Source organism: Lacerta agilis, chromosome 15 (assembly GCF_009819535.1).
Source record: "Lacerta agilis isolate rLacAgi1 chromosome 15, rLacAgi1.pri, whole genome shotgun sequence".
Classification (NCBI taxonomy): Eukaryota; Metazoa; Chordata; class Lepidosauria; order Squamata; family Lacertidae; genus Lacerta; species Lacerta agilis.
The window spans coordinates 19,745,940-19,770,349 of NC_046326.1; the positions used below are offsets into that span (position 1 = coordinate 19,745,940).

The 24,410-nt window shown below is 43.4% G+C and overlaps 1 protein-coding gene across 1 annotated transcript; it reads left to right on the top strand.

The window, feature by feature from the left end:
* Positions 1-19,097: 19,097 nt before the first annotated feature.
* Positions 19,098-22,336, top strand: LOC117059864 (E3 ubiquitin-protein ligase RNF26-like). Its single transcript, XM_033171739.1, has one exon. The coding sequence runs from the start codon at positions 19,615-19,617 to the stop codon at positions 21,118-21,120; it is 1,506 nt and encodes a 501-aa protein (XP_033027630.1). The 5' UTR covers positions 19,098-19,614; the 3' UTR covers positions 21,121-22,336.
* Positions 22,337-24,410: the final 2,074 nt, after the last annotated feature.

Sequence of the window (24,410 nt, forward strand, 5' to 3'; positions counted from 1 at the left end):
CCATTTGTCTTTACAATGTTTCTGTGCATCCAAGGAGCTTCATGACTGCGTGTGGATTTGAACCTGGATCTCTCCAGTCCTAGTCTGACAATCAGATGAGCAAACCACCCTGTCTCTGCGATAAATCTGTGCTAAAACACTAGCACCCCGCTATCGACAACACATGAAAACCAGGTGATGTAGGCATACTGTACTTAAACTGAAATCTTCAGCTTGACCCTGGTTATAAAATCTTACTGTGTTGCTTAGGTTCTGTTTCATCCCCAAATGAGTTCTAAGCAATGTGCAGGGCCTCTGGGCAAGCAATGTCCTGTTGTCAATGCCTCTTGACTACAGCACGCACCCATGCTCGTTTCCAGAGCAGCAGGCAGCATCTGTTCACACAAATGTCCCTGCCCTTCATTCATTTGCTCCTGATTAAACAGCATCCCACAAAGCCCTGGTCTCATCCTAGAGGAAGGATGGAAACAGAGGGAATAAAAAATTAAAAAAAGAATTAGCACCCTTGCAAGTGATCTTGCTCAGCTAAAACTTTGTTCACTGGTGGTATTTCTTAAAAAAACAAAACAAAAACCCAAAACACCCAAGAGGATAGGGGAGCTATATTCTCCAGCATCTCTGAATCCCCCTTCTAGTCCCAGATAGTTGGGGGCAGGCTATCATTACTCAGCAGAGAGGGAAATGAACTGTGCACATGATGAGGCACCTACATTTTTAATTTTATGTTCACCTGTGCGGAGGCACAGAGCCCTGGCATTAAAAACAGCCCTGGTACAATTAAGCCCTAAGAATCATCTCTCTTGGACGATGGAGAGAGTACAAGAGAGGGGCTTTGAAAGGGATGCAACAGCAGTGCCAAAACCATGCGGATAGAAAAGCTGTGTGTGCATCCTTGCTTACTCTGGCTCCAGCACGCTATCATCGCTTGACGTTCAAAGCCAAGTGCACATGACATTAGCCACAATCCACCTGTATCCTGTAGCTTTTTGATAAATACTCCCGTTTGATGTGTTTTCCCACAAACCAGATTCAACCCAGTTAGAATATGGAAGCCACGGTTAAACTGAGGTGTGTACATTTTAGGCATTGCATATGCACAGACGACTGCTTTAGGGGAAACAGAAGTTCAGTGCAAGGAAACAAATCGGGTAACGGGTGTTGTGCAAAGACATCCCCACACTCTTTCTGGTGTGAACAGCAACATAAAAAAGCAAATCAAAACACAGTGGGCGGAAATGACCTCGCTGTGTTTCAAGCTGCTAATATATACATAGCCCAAACATACAAATCCCTTTGACCATACTAGGTGTTTTGTGTACGGGCACAGGAGTGAAGCTGGTCTTATAATATATTTGGCATTTGGACTGTCAGCAATAATGTCTCACTTTTCTAGTGTTTTCGGTTTTATTTTTTCTTTCTAGGCCAACGCAGACTGGAGGGGAACATTCAAATTTGGAAGGCAGGGCAATGATTCTGCCTCCAGGAAATGGGCTGTGCATTTTTGAATGGAAGAAGCAAGCGGGAGTCCCCGGGCTTCTATTTTTAAGCTCCTTTTTTGGTTTGCATGAAGAAGAAAAAACTCTTGCCTCCATGTTGCCCTTTAGCACATGCACAGGCAAAAAGCCTCCGTTGTCCCGGAGCCAAAGGGATGACGAGCAAGGCACTCGGCAGCACAAAGGCTGGGGTTATTTGGCCAGTCAAGTGAATGCAGTGGACGGCAGGAGGAAAGTGAGAGCACAGGGAAGAGAGCAGCTGCTAATCCTCCTTCCTGTTCTAATGAACTAATTAATCACGGTCAATAGGGCTGGCAATCAATTCCATCCTCAAGGAGCATGCCAGGTGGGCTCCAGGCAGGAGGGAGGCCCAGGTGGCAGGCAGGCTTGCAGCTGCAATTTATCCCTGTAACTGGGAAATCCCCAAGCCGTGGATGGAGATGGGATGTCACTGTCAGTCAGCACTGTGCATGATGCGGGACTCCCACTGGCAGTTCCTAGCACACAGACATGGATCAAGTCCTGATCAAACAGTGCCTCTGAGATTTCCATCCTCAGGAGACTGCTCAGACACTCAGAATCCTAGTAGCCATGTCAGCCCCTCAGGACACTCCTGGATGAAGGCCTTTTGTGGGTTTCAAGCACAGCTAATAGGCCCTATTAGGCATACTGAGGCAGTCATATAAGGCAGCTGATTTTGTTTGTTATGAAAGGGCTGCAAATTGTCCCAGCATTTAATTTATTATAGTTGTATTTTTGCTGCCGGGGGGGGGGGGGAGGTGTTTGTGAGGGTTTGTGCTTCAGGTGTCAAAATAACCTGGCAGTGCTTGGGTACTGTGCACCTTGATTTGGGGTGGTGGGGAGCTTTGTTGCTCTGCTTCAGGCAGAAAAAATGTCTAGAAGAACCCTAGTTTCGAGAACGCAGACTTAGGAGAAGCAGAAGACAAGCATCACTGGGAGGAAAAATGCACCTAGTAACAACAACAACAACAACAACAACAACAACAACAACAACAACAACAACAACAAATGGTAGAAACTGCCATATCTGGATATAGCCTCGGTAAAAAGTATGTTGGAGCAAGTGAGACAATGCTTTGTCTGGATCTTTTTCAAAAGTGCACAGGCTGCATGCCATCAAGACGGTGTTTTCAAAGCAAAGACTAGCCCAAGAATAATGTTCGCAGGGGAAACACCCGGACATACTTCCCTTGGAATCATTCCCAGTCTTTAATTTCTACAAGGAGAGGTTGGTCAAACCAGGAAAATTTATCTCATATCAAATCCCTTCAGCTTAGGGCCAAGTGTTGCAGGGCTGGTTGTAGTTAAACAGTAGCAATAAGAACAGCACTCTTTGCATGATTGGAGGCACTCTCAATATTTTGCATGATTCTGGAGCTGAGCTCCGGCACTCAGAAACAGGCTATGCAGCTGTGCTGTGGCTCACATTAAGACATACAGTATTCTATTCTTCTTTTAAAAGCAGCTTCTGCTTTGTCATCTCTTAATTCAGGCACTGAGCAAGCCTGCATCTCTTGACCATCTCTTGCATCTCCTACTGCTGCAGCAGTGTAGGTCTTCCTGGATGCAACAGCAGACCAGAGAGACATCTTGGTGCTTCTCAGCAGCAGCATCTTTCTTACACTCTGCCAGGCACTGCCCAGACACTGATGGATGCTGTAATCACTGGTAGGCGGGCAAGGGGAGAATGTAACAGTCCCTTCCCGCTTTGGGCTTTGCGCCAGTACCTATTCATAAACCACCTCATAGCCATAGCAGGGAAAGGGGGAGATAGAAGCAGCCAGGGCCTTGGCTCTGTGATCCGTCATCCTTCCAGACAAGGTTTTAAATAATCCTGCCTGGCACTACCTCTCTCTCCTGCACGGCACGTCTCAGCCCAAGCAGCTTCATTGCCACGATGCCAATGGCTTGAACTTTTCACATCTTTCTGCAAGTGCTCAAATTATTCAGTGTTTGTTGTGCAAGAGAAAAATGGAACCAAGAGTAGCCAAGACTGGGTCAGAACTTCTCATCTTGACACTGACACCCCTCAGCACCCATTTCTCGTTTCTCTTTTATTTTGGCAGCATTTATATAAAAATATTGCACAGTATTTTCGTTAGCAGGATTGAATCTCGGGATAGTTTGCTACAATATAAATTTGTCTCTGAGCACCTTTAGAGTTCCCTCTCATCCCATTACTGAGCAACTGCATCATGTCCGCTCAAATTTCGGATTACAGAGCAGAGTTTACAAAGCGAATTGGGAAATGATTGAAATGCAGTGAGTTCCTTAAACTTGAGGACTTTGGCATGTTCTGACTGGCAGCTCTCTCTAGGTCCTATAGTTTGAGGCAGAGGTTTTTCACGTTGCCTGCTACCTGATCCTATTCAACTAGAGATGCCAATGACTGAAAGCAGGGCCTTCTGCATTCAAAGCAGGTGCTGCAGCATTGTCATGATGCTTCTGCTGCAGAAATGTTAATAAGGAATTGGCTTGTTTGGGCTCCCAAATATTTTGAGCTCTTTTGGCACAGTGTTTTTAGTGGCACCTGTGTTTGTTCACAGAACGCTTACATTCTATTGTTCCTGTCTTTATGGGGGGGAAACAATTCTCAAAACGCTCAGTCAATACAATCTTGAGGGCCAGCTGGCTGAGTCTTCCCCGCTTTGCAATAAGCCTGATAGGAAACAAGCAACAGTTCCACTCTTGAACATCGTGAGAGTTGATTATCAGTTTTTGCAATATAAGTAGCGCATTTATCTGTTGTGGTACTCACCTGCACACGCTACCATCACCTCTTTATTTTTGCTGCCCATGGCTGCCAGTTTGTGTTGCCACCCATGACCCTTCTATCAAGATACGAGTACTGGCTGCTCATTCCCTGTCCCCAAAGCACTGAAGGTAAGTATCTGCTCTATAACCCCACCCAAGGATATATACGTACATTGAAAACCACGCTTCGTGGTCCATCTAAAGCAGCTTCAATTGGGTTTTGTACACATAATCATTCACTCTGGCTCATGGGTGCTCCTTTTGCTGGTGTTTGAAGCCAAGTACACACAATGTTAGCTATAATTCATATGTATCGTGTCGTTTCTTGAGATATACTGTACTGCTGATTGACTTGTTTTCCGTCAAACCAGCTTCTATTCAATTTGAACATGTAAGCTGTGGCTAAGCTGAAGTGTGTAGATTTGAAACAGTCATTGCACATTTGCAATGTATACCCTCCAACATTTCTCCAATGAAAAAAGGATGTCCTATTCAATCATCATCATCATCATTATCATACCCCATCCATCTGACTTGGGTTGCCCCAACCGCTCTATGTGGCTTCCAACATATATAAATACATAAAACATTGAACATTAAAAAACCTCCCTATACAGGGCTGCCTTCAGATGTCTTCTAAAGGTTGTATAGTTACTTATCTTCTTGGCTCACAGAGTTGCTTAACTCCGTCCCCTCCAACATTCCTCTGATGAAAACAGAGATGTCCCACGGAAAAGCGAGACATTCCGGGATCAAATCGGAAAATGGGGATGGATTCTGTAAATCTGGGACTGTCTCTGGAAGATAAGGACACTTGGAGGATCTGTGTAATGTGTGGAGAAACAAATCAAGCAATTAAGTAATGGTGTGTATAGTAGTGTATAGTAGTTTAAAACGAAACAACAAGGAGGAACAACTCTGCTGCATTTTAAGCCCTACTCTCTTGACTGGTAGCTAGAGCATGGCCCATGAACAAGAGATGCCAGAAATTAAACATAAGGCCTTATGCATGAAGCTCATGTGTTCCACCATACCCGATGCCTCTAGAAGAAACGGTTGTTCAGTGATACTGGAAAGCTGCTTAGTACCGGGGAATGGGACTGGGCTTTGGTTATAATAATCCTGCTGGTGTACTTTGATAATAATAGTACTGAGTGTATCCATGTTTTCTTGTTTGAAACCACAAATGAATCTTTCAGATTACAGTAATAGAGCCAGCCTCATTCTTACACTGTAGCTTCTTGCTACAGATTCCTGAGTACTTACCGGTAAAAGCATCTGAGCACAAGGAACAGAAATGAAATATATTGAAGGGTGTGTGCGCGTTTTCTTATGTCAATATTCTACAATCTTAATGTGGTTTAATGTCATACAGATCCTAAGTCCTAATCAGTTTGGCAAGTATGGAATGAACAGAGCGAGGAACACAGCTTTTCCCATCACGGTGCTGCATCTACTAAAAAGTGCTTAATAACCTTAACCTTAATAGCACAAGACATTCTGTGTATTCAAGTATCTATCCACTTACAGTAATGGAAAATGAACTGTTTCTCCCCACAGCAGACTCAGAAAACTCAGACATCATTTGAAACGAGGCAAAAAGAAAACAATCAGCTCTGTAAATTATGATCCAAAAGGTGATGGCTATGAGGATGTCCCCATCAAGAACGGAAACTTCACACTGGAAGGGAATTCCTGATAAGGATTCAGAGCTAAAAAGCAGTCCAGCACAAAGCTGATCAGTAGGGCAGAGAACAAAATTCACCTTTAGACCCTAAATAATTAGGGGAAATCCTCCAGGAAGCGACAAAGGAATGTGTCTGTGTATATACACACATACCTTTGTTCCAACAGTGTGCGTTTTTGAGCCCAAACCCATGAAAGATGGTATCTGGCTACAGTTCAGGAAGCTGCAACTGAACTGCTGTAATCCTAGTTCTTCAAATGGAGAAAAACAATAATAAACTTACTTTATGAACTACCATGAGGTAGCTTTCCAAGAGCAAGACACTTAATTTGTTGCAAAAAATGGGAGGGGGGAGGCTGGCCTGCTGAGCTCTTTTTTCACTCTTGGCTACCCTGAAGTGATTTAATTCAGGGTTGCTGGCCTAAAGAAAAAGCTCATCTGCCACTTAATACTAGAGAGGAAACAGCAAGACTGAAGAGGAGAAAGGTGACTTGGCTTGGGAGTTGTCATGGCTGCCTGGGTAAAAATATGGAACATATGATGACAACATATATATGCAGAATAGGAGGGTTGGGTGGATAGAGGGCATTGTAGAGAGTGGTGATGTGTAAAAGGAGGAGCTCAATGGGACCATGTGTATGCCCTAAGGAGAATCAGAGCAAAAAAACAAAAACAAAAAAAAAACCTGCAGGTTTTTATATGGTTAACTCATTCTGTACACCTAGTTAATGGTTTGGGGAAACAATATTTGCTAGCCACTTTTCTCAGAATATCTATACTGTATAGAATATGGCAATTACATTAGGATGGGGTTCCAAGGATGGGGTTCTCCCCCTGCCAAACAGGAAAAACCTCTAGTAACTTAATGGAATTACTCTCATCCTGTGGGAAAGCTTTTGCAGGAAATGCTTTCTTGTATACTACTAAATAATGCTTTGGTGTCCTCCAAGAAACCCATTTGTCATCCACTGGGGCTCACTGAAAGTTGAAATCTCTGGCTCTTTGTTCTAGCTAATTTTCCCCATTCCTCTAACACCCACACAGTCCATTCTTAAGAGATTCTTCTGGGATCAATCCAGTCTGCTCAGAGTGAACCAGAACCTTCTTTTCTGGCTGCTGACATGAGGTTTGGCTTACAGTTTAACCCTTACAATGCATATTCTCCATGTATGCTAGATAGTGGCACTGGGAGTCTGTCTTCTTTCATCCTAAGATTTGCCTCTGGGTTCAGTTTTGTCTCCCAGACTATTTAGCAATGTACAGTAGTTTGGATATTTTGGGCAATGTGCTATCAGTATGCTGACTACACCCAGCACTACTTCTCTTTTTCATTTGATGCCAGTGAAGCCGTGATATTGCTTAACAAGTAGTTGAAAACTAGTGTTTGATTGTATGAAAGCAAGTAAAGAAATGGGAGTGCCTGATCACCTCATCTTTCTCCTGAGAAATCTCTATGTGGGACAAGAAGCTACAGTTAGAACTGGATATGGAACAACTGATTGGTTCAAAATTGGGAAAGAAGTATGACAAAGCTGCATATTGTCTCTCTGCTTATTTAATTTATATGCAGAATTCATTGTGCAAAAGGCTGGACTGGATGAATCCCAAACCGGAATTAAGATTGCCGGAAGAAATATCAACAACCTCAGATATGCTGATGACACAACCTTGATGGCAGAAAGTGAGGAGGAATTAAAGAACCTTTTAATGAGGGTGAAAGAGGAGAGCACAAAATATGGTCTCAAGCTTGACATCAAAAAAACTAAGATCATGGCCACGGGTCCCATCACCTCCTGACAAATAGAAGGGGAAGAAATGGAGGCAGTGAGAGATTTTACTTTCTTGGGCTCCATGATCACTGCAGATGGTGACAGCAGTCATGAAATTAAAAGACGCCTGCTTCTTGGGAGAAAAGCAATGACAAACCTAGACAGCATCTTAAAAAGCAGAGATATCACCTTGCCGACAAAGGTCCATATAGTTAAAGCTATGGTTTTCCCAGTAGTGATGTATGGAAGTGAGAGCTGGACCATAAAGAAGGCTGATTGCTGAAGAATTGATGCTTTTGAATTATGGTGCTGGAGGAGACTCTTGAGAGTTCCATGGACTCACTGCAAGAAGATCAAACCTATCCATTCTGAAGGAAATCAGCCCTGAGTGCTTACTGGAAGGACAGATCCTGAAGCTGAGGCTCCAATACCTTGGCCATCTCGTGAGAAGAGAAGACTCCCTGGAAAAGACCCTGATGTTGGGAAAGATTGAGGGCACAAGGAGAAGGGGACAACAGAGGACGAGATGGTTGGACAGTGTTCTCGAAGCTACCAACATGAGTCTGACCAAACTGCGGGAGGCAGTGGAAGACAGGAGTGCCTGGCATGCTCTGGTCCATGGGGTCATGAAGAGTCGGACATGACTAAACGACTAAACAACAACAACAAGTAAACTAAAGCTCAGTTCAGATAAAACACATTTGCTCATGGTGGGTAATCCAATAAACCAGAATGCTGGTGGTTTTACCTGCTGTGGATTAAATCACTCTCCTTCTTAAGGAATAGGCTTTTTATATATATTTTCTAAATACTCAGGGACTAGCTGTCGCCTGAAATGAATTTTTCAACTTCATCTACCACGGCAGCTCTTTCCTGGAAAAAGAGGGACTCTTCAAACTTGATACATGCTTTTTGTAACTAGATTCTAAATTAGACTACTGCACTGTACTGTACGTGTGGCTGGCCTTGAAGACAATCTGGAAATTTCAACTGACTCCAAAAGTAATTGCACTCTATGCCTGAGGTGGTGAAAAACTCAGTTCTTTTTGGAAAGGAAATTTCTACTCTAGGATTCTGGAGCACAGGACCATTCTAGATTTTTTTAAAAAAATTATTTCTTCTTCATGCAACCACCATATATATGCATCCTTCACTAATCATTACATGAAGCAGAAAAACTCAAAATAAAATCTGTCCACAAGCAAACTTGTTTTCTCTTGCCCACTTATCAGAGTAGCTTGGAAGCCAGGCAATGCTTGCTCACAGTGTCAAAACAAGGAGACAGGTCATGAAGGGGTGATTCCTGTTGAGTTTAGAAGCCACATCCCTTTTCTGTTGCTGGTGCTGCAATCTTCCCCTCCCGCTTTCATATCTCCATATTTTACAACAACCTCAGAGAAATGGACAGCTGAGGAAAAGCCAGCTCAGATGACAAAGCAATGAAAGAAGCGGGTGAACTGGAAATGCAGCAGGACAAATATCAGCCACCTGCCCATCAGTGACAGATTTGCAGGGTTTAGCCACCAGCTGGGCGTCCTCCCCCCCCCCCATCAAATTTCACCAGCTTTGCCTGCCTTTTTGCTCCTTCCACAGCTGGGGCCCCTCCATCCTCTCTCTGGATAAAAAGGCACCTGCTCTTTCCCCTCAGCTATCCAGAGTTCCCATCGCCGTTTCAAACACATCATAGTGGTTATACAAAAACAGTTAGACTTGCATGTTTCTGCTGCTCCTATGAGAAAACACAGCATAGTACATAGCCCCAAACTAATTTTCATAGAAGTGCTATATTTTAAAAACCTTTTGCTGAATGGTGGGGCATGCTAGGGGCAGGGATCCATGCTGGTACTTATCTCTTAAAAGTGTGGCTGAATGTTCAAATTGCAGTCAATATTTTGTAGGGCTCATGATCAACCACATCCTAACAGCAGTGGGCACACATTACTGGCTTAAAATGTAGCAAGTTCATTTTTTTCTGCTGGGTTTTGAATCACATGTATATGTGATTGTGTTTGCAAGTCTCCTACACCAGTGGGCAGAGGGTGGGCCCAGATGCCTTCATATGGTTTACATTTCAAATTGGATCAAAGCTGGTTGGGGGGGAAGTGCATCAAAACACAGTACATTCTCAAAAAACTTCAGGATAGATGTGGATTGTGGCTAATGTCATGTGTTCACCGCTTCAAAAACCAGTGGTGGGAGCACACTGGATGCAGAGGAAATGTGACTATGTAGGCTACACAGCCACTGGGATGAATTGTGTAGACCCCTGTGCAAATTTTGGTGGGTTTTGTGTAAGAAAAATGTAATATTCATGCAATAAAAGCATAACCTTGAGCATTTAATACCCATGCAGGTTTTATGCAAAGACTACTAAATAATAGTCAGTCATTGAACAGCTGCCACTAAACCACCTTTAAACTGCCATTTTAGTGATAGTGCTGGGAGACTTCTGGCCATGCAGATATTGCCAACCACGACAAGTTTTTAAAGCACTTTTTTCTCTTTGCTAGAAGACCAAGTCACACTTTCCTACAATAGATGCTATTGCCTGGAATTCTGGCAATTCTCAATGCCAACTGCCAGAGGCTGTTCTCTTCCAGGGCTCTGCCCGCATAAATATAAGCATAAATGACTCCTAATGAAATTAGATAAGGGAGGCTGGTAATTTGAGAATGAAGCATGAGGCAGATCTGGGAAGTTCATTCAATTCTCAAAATTAAAAACAACAGTAAATCAGAGTCATCTGAGTCAAACAAGCATGTAGGAAACAGTGCACTATATTCTTGAAGCAAAGATGACACAGCTGTAAAGGGACAGCTGTTGATTTGTTTTCCAAGCAAATGAGTGTGTGCCCACCTTCAGCAACTGTCTGAAACAAGAACCAGCTTTGCAAAGGAACTTGGAGTGAGGCAATGCTTAATGGTACTTTCCAAGCAATAAGAAGTTGAGTGTCCTTCTGTTCTGCTGTAGGCCTTCAGCTGCTGCATGTTAACTGAGTCGCCTTGCTATTTCCAGCCTTATTGCCAAGAGCTGCACTCATGCTTTTGTAAGAGAGATTCCCAGATCCTGTGATGTAAGCAATTATGACAGAGTGAAATAACAACCTCTTATCATGACTCAGGTATCGTACTGCAGCTTTGGGGATACAGCTGACACATGATAATACCTATCTCATGATGTGTAGGGTCACCTTATAAACTGGAGTCTCCAAACTTTAAATGTCTAGGAAAAGGGGGAAGGCAGGTGAGGAGAGGAAAGCAGCAGTAATATGGGAAGGAACTTTAAACTGGGGCTGCTGAGGAGAATGGCCCAGAGCCATGCAAAGACATTTATTTATTTATTGTTTGTTTGTTTGTTTGTTTGTTGCTTTTGGGGATTGGTCATCCATATTTTTAGTGGGCCAATACCTGGAGTTATCTGTTCTGTCCATTTTCAGCTTTATTGGTGGCCAGGAAGGTTATGCTGATTTAATTATGTGATTTTATTTTATTTATTTTTATTTTTTATGTTATTTTATTTTGTTGTAAACTGCCTTGAGCTGTGTTCCCTGCACTGGAAAGACAGGGTACAAATTCTCTCAGATTTATTACTAGAATACAGATGTGCTATAGCTACAAGAAATTTCAGAGCATGGTGTCTCTGTCTGCACTCAGCCCTCCAAGCTGAGTGCTGAATTCTAAAATATCCTTTGCTCTCTTGGCTGGGGAAAGTGCCAGGAAGTCAGCCTCCTCCAAATATTTCAAATGGGCACACCAATAATATTTTCTGTTTGAGACCTGCCTATCAAATGCAGTGTCTAGTTTGGAAGTGAAATGATAGGTTCAGGGAGAATCCAGTGCATGCAGGAGGAAGTTATGAATGGGACTGGAATGAAGAGCCAAAAAGCCCCTCCATTTAAGCACATAGAGGTGCCATGGTACACAGAGTGGTCACTTCCAGGCTGTCACTATTTTCAGGTGGATTTCAATCACATAAATACAATCCAGGTTGTACAGGTTGATTTAGCACTCCAGATTGATTTAGTACTCTTGTTCAGCAAGCCTACTTCTCCCCCCCCCCCCGTCTTTTTGCCATAAGGAAACTCATGGGAAAAGTATGGGATGGCAGTTACTTGATATGATGTCATATAACCCATATAACCTCCACAAGACAAAACCAGAATGAATGCTGAATAAATAGATAGCATTGTCTATCCTCCCTGCAAATGTCATGCAAACAAATCAGCATGACTGCTCAATAAACTGGTCAACTTAAAGCGACCAGTGACAGAAAACAGTGTTAAGGAACAGAAAACAGTGTTAAGGAGCAAATCCTAGCTTGTCCTGGGATGCCTCTTATATGCTTCATTTCCCCAGCTCAACAGCCTGCCACAAATAAAACTGAATGAAATGGATAGAGGCCATCTTTCTTTCTTTTTTTAGGGATCACAAATCCAAACATTACCATAAATGCTGAAAGCATCTCCAGCTCTGTTACGTGGTAAAGGGGTGTGTGTGAGGAGGAGCAGGGAAGGATGGCACAAGCAGAAAGAAATGTATGAAATTAGAGGAGAAAAGACAATCACACCAAAGAAATCCACAAAATGAAAATTGAGGGGAGTAAGTTAATATCAACATGAAAACAGAGACTGTTATGGTGAGAACTGAAGAGATTGGCTCATTGCTAATTTAACAGGATTATAAATAAATGCAATCTGGTGCCTTTTTTGGTAGCTGCATTGACTGAACGACTCAGATTATTAGAATAATGATAGCATGAGTGTTGTGTATACAGACAGTAATGATGGTATCTTTGGATGGAGAAATACAGCTATGGTTTTGTTTAAACAGTCTACATTTTCTCCCCCTCTCCTTGAGTCCACTGTTAAGTACTAAGAGCATGTATTGTGGATGTTGGGTAGTGTTTTCCCTTTGGCCTTTTAGACAATAATAAACAGCATAAGAGCCAATTGCAAGCTCGTGTAGCAATGAAACTGTTATGTGTAGTGTAATAATTTTAGACCATGGGATTTCAATGTATAGGCTGGCCTCTCTAAGTATAGAGGGAACAGATGTTCAACCCCTCAAGAAAATAATAAAAGATCAAAATGAAGGCAACAGTTTGGCTAGTACAACTAATTCTTGTTTCATGGCCAGGAGAAGGCAGATCAAAGAAAGCACAGAGCATGGATAAAAATGTAACAACACATGAAGTGTGTATTATCAGTGCTGCCACCCACATTGCAGTCAAAATACCTTCCCCTGCTCTCCCACTTCAGATCACTTGTGCATCCCAAACTTCGCTAGCAAGCTTATTGGCTTGAGGGTCTTGCTCAAAGAGCTCGGTGCTTGACATCACTGACTTCAGAGTTTGATGGGTGTGGAATGCTGCTCTCCAGGGACCCTATCTGCTAACCATGCAGTTTGCCTTACAGTTTACATACAGATTCTTAACCTGTTGCATTCGGTATTGTGGGGAAAGGAATTCCAAGCCCTGAGCACTCCTGTTTGGAAACAGGGAAAGGAATGTTAGCTTTATTCCTTGAAGTGAGCCTCTTGGGGTGGCACTGGAATCGTTATGGATGCTTGGAAAGCAACACAAAAATGTTAATTTCGAAGCAAGAATGGGCCCCTAATGAGGGGGTGCCTCTGTGTGTTTGTGTTGAAGGGGGTCATGCCACAAGAGATTTAAAGCATGACATATAATGTAATGCTTGGGATGAGAGCATAAATCTTGCTGCAGCATGGGCAGGTGCTGAGCTTGCCGCCGCCACCATGCTGAAGCACTGCAACCCACAGCCCCCTCCCGAATCCCCAATTATGTTCAAATATGCCTTATGTTATGGAGATCAGCTCTTGAAATGCTGCCAATACACCTTTGCTCCCTTTATCTGCTGTGTCCCACTCCCATCCCACTTCAGTCCTGGTACTCACTATATGTCTCGTGATATACCGGTACCTTATGGAGAGGGTGTCAATCTATATTATGTGCACAAATGCTTTCCAGTAGCTAGGGTGAGACCTTGCTGTGCTAAATTTCATCTGTGGCTCTGAGCAGTGTTAGAAACTGAGATATGAAAGCTAGGAGCTAAATGGCACCTTAAACCGAGGTTATGGGCACAACAACAGAATGTCCAGGCACAATTTTTATATAACAAGAATACAAAGCTGAAAATGAATGAATATTCTGAAGAGGGTCTTTTTCCCAGTCTTCAGAGAGTAGCTGGAAGTGGAGAGGCAGGAAAAAGTCCTCCTTTCCTTCCACTCTGTAGTTTTAATCTCAAATCTTAGGTGCACTACTGTGTCCAGAGCTGAAAAACTGCTCGCACTAATGAAATTCCCTGTCACAAAATGCACCTAGAACAATGGGGGTTTTGAACACTGGCTCTGAGGTTTAAGCTGTTTTCATAAATGATGCACCAGGTGTTTTTTTTGCCTCCCCTTCCTGCATCAGCAGTTCAAATGTAAAAAACTGGATGGATGGATGAATAGAAATATATTGGCTAAATGTCCATCTGAATTTAAAGTGTCTTTCATTCACTTTCTATCCATCTGGCTTTCTGTTCCAGTACACAGTATAGAAAGGAATCAGCCTAGTCATATCTGCATGAGCCATTTCTTTAAATAATGTTTGCCATGCCATTTATGATTTACCATAAACTAATAGCAAAGGAAACTGCGCTAAGAAGAACTGCTCTTATATCTTGGCTTATTCTTTCAATCTAATTGGTGTAAATACTCAGTTCAAGTTTGTTTTCTACAGCTAATGAAGAAAGCAGGACAAATGTGATAATATGCAGCCCTGCCTTTAAGACCAGGGCATCTGGCTTTAAACAAGACTCAGATTCTGTTAAATCAATTAAGCTTTGACTCTCCTAGACTTAGGAGAAAGGGCACCTGCACAAATAGAGTACAAACAGCTCTTCATAATGGAAAAATACAAACACCAAAGAACACCAGGAAAGCAGAGCTTGGGGGAAGCAGCAGACAAGACGGCTTTGGGAGCAATAGGAGAATGTTGCTAGGGACGCCACTGTAGAGAACACTGCGCTGCAGGACTGAAATGAAGCCAAGATATTTTTCCATTACCTTGGCCCAAAGTCATGATTAACTCTATGACTTCCCTGTCTAAAACACTCTTTCAGTTCAATTGAGATATTTTGATGCTTCAGGATGGGCACTTTTGCATCCCAGCTAAACCACAAATGTGGAAAATTATATTCATAAGAAGGCATGCTGTTTCATGCATTTTTCAGCAACCACAATTTTCTGCAGAAAGGTTGTAGGGTTTTTTGTACCAGAAGCACAACCTAGAGGGAATAAATCCATACTCTGCCCCACACTAGAGTACACATTGTGTGGGGGGATTGCCTGAACAAGTGATTGTACATGATACAAGGACAAAATGAATTAAGACAAGTCTGGCTGTTGAATCATCACATATCATAACGCCTAGCAACAAACAAACAGAAGGAGGGACTTTTCGTATCAGGTCTTCTACTGGAGACCTACTGTATGCTTCTTACTGCAAATACTTTTCCGATGAAGCTAAAATAACTCATGAATTCTGGAAGGAATGGTAAAATGTTCTATTCTGTTCCAGTCATAACACTTTCTAAAGTAATGTCAACTGCTGTCAAAATAATGTATATAAACATTTTGAAACAAAAAAAAAGATGGAAAACAAGAACTATTCTAAAATAATCTGTTTTGGTTGACTGCAAATAAACTGTCACATAACTTCCTTGCTTTCTTTCCACTGCCAGAGGGAAAAAAAATTATATATTCCTTGGAGCTTGTCTTCCCTATTAAATAATAAATGTTGCTACTGCATGTTTTATTATTATTATTTACATCATTTCTATACTGCACAATGTATTACACATATCTCTAAGTTGTGTACAGAAAACTGAAGTGACAACTTAAACAAGTTGTGGGCAGTGTGGGAAAGCAAAATGAAGATGGACCTTTCATTGGATTGAGCAGGGCTCCCCATGTTCTAAAATCTCTTTTGCTAAAACAAATGGAAGGAAATCTGTGCTGATAACCTTTTGCCAGGACAAATAGAAAGGCATCGGTTTTGATAACCTTGCTACAACTTTTGGAAGGTACAAATCTCAGCAAATGGGGAAAGAGGCTGCTTTTGTTTTGCTTTTTTGCAATTTAGCCTTGAATGAATTTAATAGCAATTTAGCCTTGACTTCTTGCTGAGAGGATCAGCATTTGTAGCTTTTTCTAATTTCCCTCAAACACGCACAAGACGGATCAAATTTCCTACTAGGTTTAATTTAAAACTTGCCGGAACAGGTTTTATGACCCTAAGTACTGAACAAGCATTTTTTTTAAAAAAAAGAAAAGGTGATCAGTGCAACCCCTCATGGTGGGACAACAACCAAGCATATATACTTGCCCTTGTAGCTAAACCACCTCTGTCACAGGTAAACAGCACCCAGACATTGCAGGTGTGTGTGTGTGTAAAGCCGTTGATGTGAGAAAGGAAGCATAATATGTGGTGAACAAAGAATAGCCTTCAAACTGAATTAGGTTATCAGGTCTCCTGAGGTTCAGAGTACAGAACTTGAGTCCTCAAGGGTAGTCCTTGTGGAAAATGGAGCACTGCTTGGGGAAGAAAGCTCATGCTGTTCTTAATGTGGTATAGGCAATTGAGAAGGACGTGGGTGGCACTGTGGTCTAAACCACCGAGCCTCTTGGGCTTGCTGATCATAAGGTGGGTGGTTCGAATCCCCTTGACGGGGTGGGCTCCCGTTGCTCTGTCCCAGCTCCTGCCAACCTAGCAGTTCGAAAGCAGGCCAGTGCAAGTAGCTAAATAGGTACCACTGCAGCAGGAAGGAAAACAGCGTTTCCGTGCGCTCTGGCACTTGTCACAGTCCTCCATGTGCCAGTAGCAGTTTAGTCATGCTGGCCACATGACCTGGAAAACCGTCTGCGGACAAACGCCGGTTCCCTAGGCCTGAATGCGAGATTAGCGCCACAACCCCATAGTCGCCTTTGACTGGACTTAACTGTTCAGGGGTCCTTTACCTTTACCTTATAGGCAATTGAGCTAGGACTGTGATGGCCTGGGTTCAAATCCTCACACATCCAGGAAGCTCACTGGATGACCTTGGTCCATTCCCTCCCTCTTAGCTTAACCTCTTAGCCACAATCTTGTTGTGGGGATAAAATTGCGGGGAGTAAGAGAGCAATGTAGCACCATCTTGAGCTCCTTAGAAGAACATGATATAACTAGATTAAATTTCATTTAAAAAGGCTGAAAAAAGCAGGATCACTACTTTCCTTCCTGCTTCCAGAGATCATTTGCTATGCTATGTGCATGTTCACCTCTCAGTCAGTCTATCCCACAATGAGAGGAATAGAGAATGCCAGGGCTGGAACAAACTGTGGAGATATAAAAAGATGATTTATATTGGGCTATGTGGAATTTCCAGGCTCACAGGTAGTCTACCTCAGGAAACCAATTACTGGTAGGAGAGACTAGGAAAAAAGGGCAGGGAGACAGCTGTTGATTCCATGTCTTACTTGGGGGCTGCTGAACTAGACAGCCCTTTGTGTTAACTTTAAAAGTGCATAAGAGACAATTCTGCAGGGTGGGGATGTCATAACAAATGTTTCTGCTTCCTTAACCCAATATTTAACCCTCATCTTCCAAAGTCTCTGAAGCAAGGACTTTTTAACAAAGCAAGCATTTTAAGTCAATATCTTTCCCAGAGTTCCCTTCTGCATTGGAATTGTTTTGAATATTTTTTTTTATTACTTGTTTGCCACCCTGGACTCCTTTGGAAGGGCAGGATATAAATGTAATAAATAAATGCATCCTGTTTCTGCCTACTCAGAAGTAAACCCTGAGTTTAAAGGGACTTACTCCCACATGAGCGTAGCCAAGGGAGGGGGACAAATGCCCCCCAAATCAGTAAAAATCAATGCAAATCAATACAAATCTTAGGTTCTGCCCCCTCCCCCTAACAAAAGCCCTCAGGAAAATCCTAGCTATGCCCATGCACTCCCATGAAAATGTACAGCCTAAAACCCCAAAACTTTGGGTCAAACCTTGAGACCTCAGTAAGGACCTCCCCTCCCCCTGAACCTTTAAACATCTGCTGAATACTTTTCAATTCCATCAGGCTCATGCAGGCAATTAAAGATACATCCTTTCATAGTAGTTAGCTGATTCTTAACATTTCAAGTTGTTTTTTAATCGTATGCTTTGCTTTTGCGTATCATTGGTGTCTGATGTTTTACATGGGGCAAAGAAAGGCAAACCTTTACACATAGCAAAATTACTGGTTTCCTCTGGATTTTCCTTCTATATAAAAGAAACGTGTTGTTTCTCTCACTCTATCTTGTTAATAACATTATCTAAATAACACTTTCAATGAAATAGCAGACAGGATTCCTTCTTCACTTTTTAAAATGCTACCCCCACACTCCCCCCCCCCCAAAGTGTGAAATTTCATCGTGAAATTTCACCTCAGATTTAAAATAACAAAAGAGTCTTTTGTCTACATTTGCCCCCCCCCGCCCCGCCTTTCAAATGAGGGGGAGAATCCCCTCAAGAAAAAAGGCGGGAAAATTATACCCCCTCGTCACAATAATACACTCTCCTTTTAAACCTGGGACCCCGCCCATCACAGATCACGTCACCTACTAAAAGCCGGGCAGCATCCGTCCTCCCGCCTACTATTATCCTCCCACTGTATTGGGGCGGGGTTGCCCCCTCTCAACGGCCTCGGCAAAGCCATGCCCCCTCGGCACTCTCTATCAACCGCCCAGTGGCGTTTTTCAAAACTGCCCAATCGTGGCACGGAGGCGAAAAACAACAACGACGACGAGCAAATCACGCGCTGGGCGGTTAAACGTCCGTTGGGTTCCCCTGGGTTGATTGGCTGCGGAGCGTTGGCCCCGCCTACCAAAATGGCGGCGCCCATCAGCGCGAAGGTAAGAGCTTCGGAGGCAGCGGCGAGTGGGAGCTATTGCTAGACTTAACGGGATCGATCTCCCCACCTTCCTTATTCCGCTGCTTGCAAGTAAGAGAGGGGGAAGCAAGAAGGTGGCAACGGTTGTCAAGGCGAGGAGTGGATGCTGTCCCCTCCCCTTGGGGAAGGGGGCTATGGAGGGAGACCTACCCGGTCTGGGCTCCAGTACCCTAAGCTGACTTCAAAGACCTTCTTCAAGGAGCCCCCTCAGGGGGAGGGGATTTCACTGGAGCCTTCCGTCCCCTCCCCTGCATGCGTCCCTAGTACACTAGCGGGCATGTCCTAACTTGCCTCCCCCGTCTACTGTGTTCCCCGCTTTTTCGCCACAGGGGTCTGATAAGAATCTCACCTTTCGTCAGATGGGGGTCTGCCGTATTTTCCCCATGCAAAGAAAAACACTCGCTTCTACCACTTTTGATGTCGGCATAATCCTTAAATAAAAAGCTCAGCAGGAAGAAAGAAGCTCTCACTTGTAGCATATGGGGACATTTGCTTAGATCTCAATAACTCTGAGTGAAGTGAGAGTATTTTTTTCTTGTCAAGTGACTGATTTAGGAGCCAGACGTGCTGCCTTTGGAAAATGGAACTGTTGTTACCTGGTCTGAAATAAATACATTGTATATTCGAATTGGAGAGAGATGTAACTAAAAGCAACTCCTCTTCCAAATTGGGCATTCCTACAAATTTTAAAAGAAGGGATTAAGCCTCAAGGACAAGGAACCATCGATGTTTGTCTTCAGTACACTTTCCATTTTGATGCCAAAACAGTCCCTTATTTCATAAAACACTGAGATATGTAAAAATCCATTCCTAGGATACTGGGACCTCTCCTTTCAGTCTTTGGGGAAGTGGTGCAGCTCCCTTCAGTGGCAATCAGACTCTTGTCAGTCCAGTTATTCCTATTTTTGCCAGCTTTCCATGTGGAGCTCCACTATGGATCTAGTGTTTCTGGTTATCAATGGTGTGGGAATGATTTTGGATCTCTTGGTTGTCTTGCTGGATGTCAACTTCTTCCTCTTTTCCACACTAGTGTCCTTCCTCGTATGGCTCATTGCATTTGTTTATAGCCTGCCCAATACCTTGGTTGCTTGTGTGATCCAGTGCTGGAATGGGACTACGTTATCCTTGCTATGCATAGCCGAGGCATTGTATTATTTGACTCTGGGCTCTGTGCACACCATCGTCAACATGCTGCGGGGCTTCTTCTCCAGCATGGAGAGCTTGAAAGTAGTGGGCCACCTGTCCACCCACCTGACGCTTAAAAGCAAAGAAATTATGCACCGTGGTTTCTGGAACCTGGTTGGATCTGGCCAGTCACTTCTCAGGCAAGTGTGTGAAGTGTGTGCCATCGTCATGAGCCTTGTGGCTTACTTCGTTAACAGCATCATCAACATCTGCCTCATTGGAACCCAGAACCTTTTCTCTCTGGGACTGGCCCTGTGGGAAACTGTTGTTGGCCCCTTTCTGAGGGTCACCGATATTTTTGCAGCTTTTGTTGCACGGCTATCCAGCAGTGCCATCGCTATGGCCATCCTCCTGTGGACTCCCTGCCAGTTAGCGTTTGATCTGGTGGCCTCTGGGAGCAAGCTGCTGCTTAATGTTTTCTTCCTCAACCTCTATGGTTTGATGTTGCTGTCTGTGATTCTTGCCACCAGCATCTTAATCCTCAACCCTCAGCTGACGTGGACACTGGCAAGCCAAATGTCTGGCTATTTAAACACCATGCCTTCTTACCAGCGCCTGCTCAGAGACATGCGCCGCCTGTATCAGATTGTACTCTTGTCATTGGAGATGGTCTTGAGCTCGCAAGCTTGGCGCAGGTTAGCTGACTGGAGCCTCCAGATGGCTAGCTGGAACAGAGGTGGCAGGGGAGGAAACCACCATGTGGAACAAGAGCAACAGCTTTTGATTGAGGGCAACCAAGAAAGGCAAGGAGGACCGGCTGTAGTTCAGGGACCAGCTACTCCTGGAGCAACTCATCCAAGAAGACAAGGGCCACCTGTGACCAATCAGCAGGCTGTACCCCGTGCCCGCCAAACATGGCAGGGAGCAGCTCGAGGCAGCAGGAACCAGCACAGAACAGAAGATGATCTGGAATCAACTACACAACGGAGTCTGCAGTCAGGGCAGCACCTGCAGCCTCCTGGTGAAGGACCAAGCACATCACATGCCAAACCTAGAACAAAAGAGCAGCTTAATGCTCTGGAGGACGACGATGACCCATGGCTTCTTCTCAAAGAACAAGAAGAGCGGAAGAAATGTGTCATCTGCCAGGACCAAACAAAGACAGTTTTGCTACTTCCCTGCCGGCATCTTTGCCTCTGCCAACAATGCACTGAAATCCTGCTGCAGCAGGCCATATACCAGCGCAACTGCCCACTCTGCCGGCAGATGATCCTGCAGACTCTCAATGTCTACCTGTGACCTATGTGGAGGGGATAGCTTTTTCTACATTCCTTCAAGCTTTCCATGTGCGTTGGCCAAAGCATGTGGGGCTGCTGGCATTTTGTACCTGCTGCTTTCTATGGCAGCTGGTTGACAGCAGCTTTATGCTGATCGTTGATATTGGCAATGGCTACCCTTTTTATTTCCAAAGAACTATTGCAGTCAGTGCAGCTTGGAAAATACTGTGGATGGTTTCTATGCACCTCTGTTTTCATTTTCTTGTTGCTGCCACTAGCCGATCACAGTAATCATCTAGAACTTGCTGTTGCTAAAGATGTTGAGCCATCATGGTGAATATACAAAAGTGTGGCTTTAAAAAAAACCCTGGTAACATGTCAGCCAGAAGCTGACAAGTAATTAAGGTAGATTTCTGGTAAGGAGCTACCTGTTGCAAAGAGAGCAGGTGCTGAAATTGCAGATTTTTTGGGGTTTCCTATAACTTAGCATGTAAACAACAACAACAACCCATAGCAGGCTTGTTTGGTAAACACTTGTGAAAAATATGTTAATCCTTCCTTCATTCTTTTATTGGGGGTATGAAACAATATTCTCACCCCAGAATTTCTTTCTAGAGCAGAAGAATGTTCCTGGACTACAGCTCCTATAATCCCTGACCATCAGCCATGCTGACTAGGCTGATGGGAGTTGGAGTCCACTAACGTCTGGAGAGCCATAAGTTTCCTACCTATGTTATAATAGTGAGACTTCAGCAACCTGAAACTGACCAGAAGGTTAGTTTCATGGTTCTCTTCAGAATATTGTCTAGTTACCTTAACATGTATTTGTGCATTCTGTAGTAGGAAAGTTCATACTTCCAAGCACTGGTGTGTAGATTTCTGACAGGTGCTATACATAGAAAGGCTCACTAATTTAGCTTGCACTTTTAAAAACCATGCACCACAGAATTCCTACTTTCAAAAAGTACTTCCCAATACCCAGTGAGCATCTTTTTGATGTGTAATTTTGAAAGAGCTGTGGCAGCACTGTCATTTCTCACCCCTCTCCAGGTTTTCTGTGCTCATTTGTTTCAAGACTTCATATAAAAAGCAAGCTGGACACCAAATGTGCAGCTGTGGAGCACAGAGACACCACACACAGTAGTTCACTAGCAAGCTGAAGTCAGGATCCTCTTGTCTCTGCTGGCATGTAACTTCCACAGGTCACCTATGCAAAACTATTACATTCCAGCTTTATTACACAACTGGTTGATTGATATATATTTTCACTCTTTGGGGTCCAGTTGGGGAAAGCTATATGTAACCAAACATAGTCGTAACAAGTGGCAAGCCTCTTATCAACAGTGCTGGAGACTGCATGGTTTGACTCCAGGCAATGTTAAGTCTCTGGTGTGGACTGATACTACGATAAAGCTTTTTATGACTACTTGTCTGGGTAAGATTTGAACAGGGTGGTGACCTCGGTAAGAAAGCCTGGCTCTGGATCTGATCGCTTAAGTCCAGAAGACTAAACCAGTCTCCCAGGTGCAAGTAACATTAGTTCTAGAAGGAAAATTACGAAAGTAGGAAGGGACATAGGCTAGAGTGGCTTGTTTTGATTGTTGCACTAGGCATAAGAGTAACCTCTGGGCTCCCTTTTTCCCCAGACCTAGTCAGAAAGCATCCATAGCTCTGCTTCTTGGAAATTGGGCACGAGAGCAAATCCAAAAGCATAGAAAACTCAGTGAATAGCTGCATCTTCATCTCTCCTGTGTCGAAAATGTGGAGATGAGAAAGACAGATAGTGGTTTACCCACCTTACCTGCCACCCTGACCAGAGCCATCTGGTTTCTTGAATGTTTAAACTGGGAAAAAGAAAGCTGAGAGGTAGAGGTATGAAACCCTGACAGTTTTATATTTGTGGTGTTCTTTTGAGCTTTCTAAATTATTGAATAATTGGAGTGCTGCACCTGGGCCAGAGAGATTTTTGCCACCTTGTTGAAGCTGTGGCATAACATGGCTTGATCCTGACTGTATAAAAGCACCGGATATCAGCATCCTTCACGGAATAGTTTTAATAGCATTAGAATGTGGCTGGCACCCTGGTCCTAAGTGTTTGCTTTGAAGTATGCCCTGTTGATTTTAATAACACTTTCCAGTGAATATCTCTTTGTAACAGATGAGGTCCACAGCTGGAAGGTCAGGGTGTCATGAATTCCACCATCGTGACCTTATGCAGCACCCTTTGCAGCAGACTTGAGCAACGCATCCAGGAGACCTTGTCTTTTATAGCACTGCTCAATGCCCTCTGGGAAGGTTGTTCAACCCTCACCCCCAAATGCTTCAGGGGCTAAACTTCACTTTGCAAAATGAGAATGGAGACTGGAATCTCAAAGCAGATTTTCCTTTCCAGAAAACTAGAGTGTCTACCTTGTTGAAACACATTGTCTGCTAAGTCAGATGCTAAGATTTGATGACACTTGGTTTGAATGTTCCGGGGGTGCACAGTGTGGGGGTTTCAGTTGCATTGTAAAAACGGGACTGTTTAAAACCCTCCCAAACTGCGGAGGTTTTTTTTTTAATTTGCAAGTCTTGCATTATGTTTTTAATTTTCTTTTAGTTCTGAACCTTGCAGTTAAATCTGCACAGTGCTGCTGAATCCTAACAGAGTATTTGCCAAGTTCCTTGGTTTTGAGGGAGAGCTGTGGCACCCCTCTGAATGATATTATGTACTCTTGTGTGGAGCCAAAGGTTTGGTAGCTGAAAAATGGATTTGAGCAAATGCTAAACTGAGTGCCTTAATGATGGCAGGTCAGAAAGGAAGACAGTGCTGAAGGCAAGATAGCTATAAAGCTAACAGACTCAAGTGAGCTTGTGATTGTGTGTGTGTGTGTGTGTGTGTGTGTATACGGGATCAAAGAGAGTTTATATAATCAGTTGTACTATGGGTTGGATCCAGAGAGTCAACATGTGTTACAAGGTAGTAGGACAGACTGCAACTTCTGGCTGCAGATGGGTGATTCTATTTTTGTAATCCTTCTCTACATTAAAAAAAAAAACCCTTTATACAAGTTAAAAACAAAGTAGCACACCAGAGAGGGGTTCTTGGTCATCCTGCTCATTATTTACAAGTAGAAAGCTAACAAATAATAATAATAATTTTTTTATTTGGTGGGGAGCATTCAGTAATGTGAACCTCCCCACCTGCAGTCTGAATCAGTACAGGCTCTTCTGCTCTATAGTTCTGCTAATATAGACCAGAGTTTACATGCACTGATTTGTACTGAGCAACTAAAGAAAATGTGCAAGTTGGAGAACAACCTAGTTTAGAAT

Bases quoted from the DNA above. Each gene is read 5' to 3' on its own strand.
- LOC117059864 (XM_033171739.1), top strand. From the start codon at position 19,615: ATGTGGAGCTCCACTATGGATCTAGTGTTTCTGGTTATCAATGGTGTG.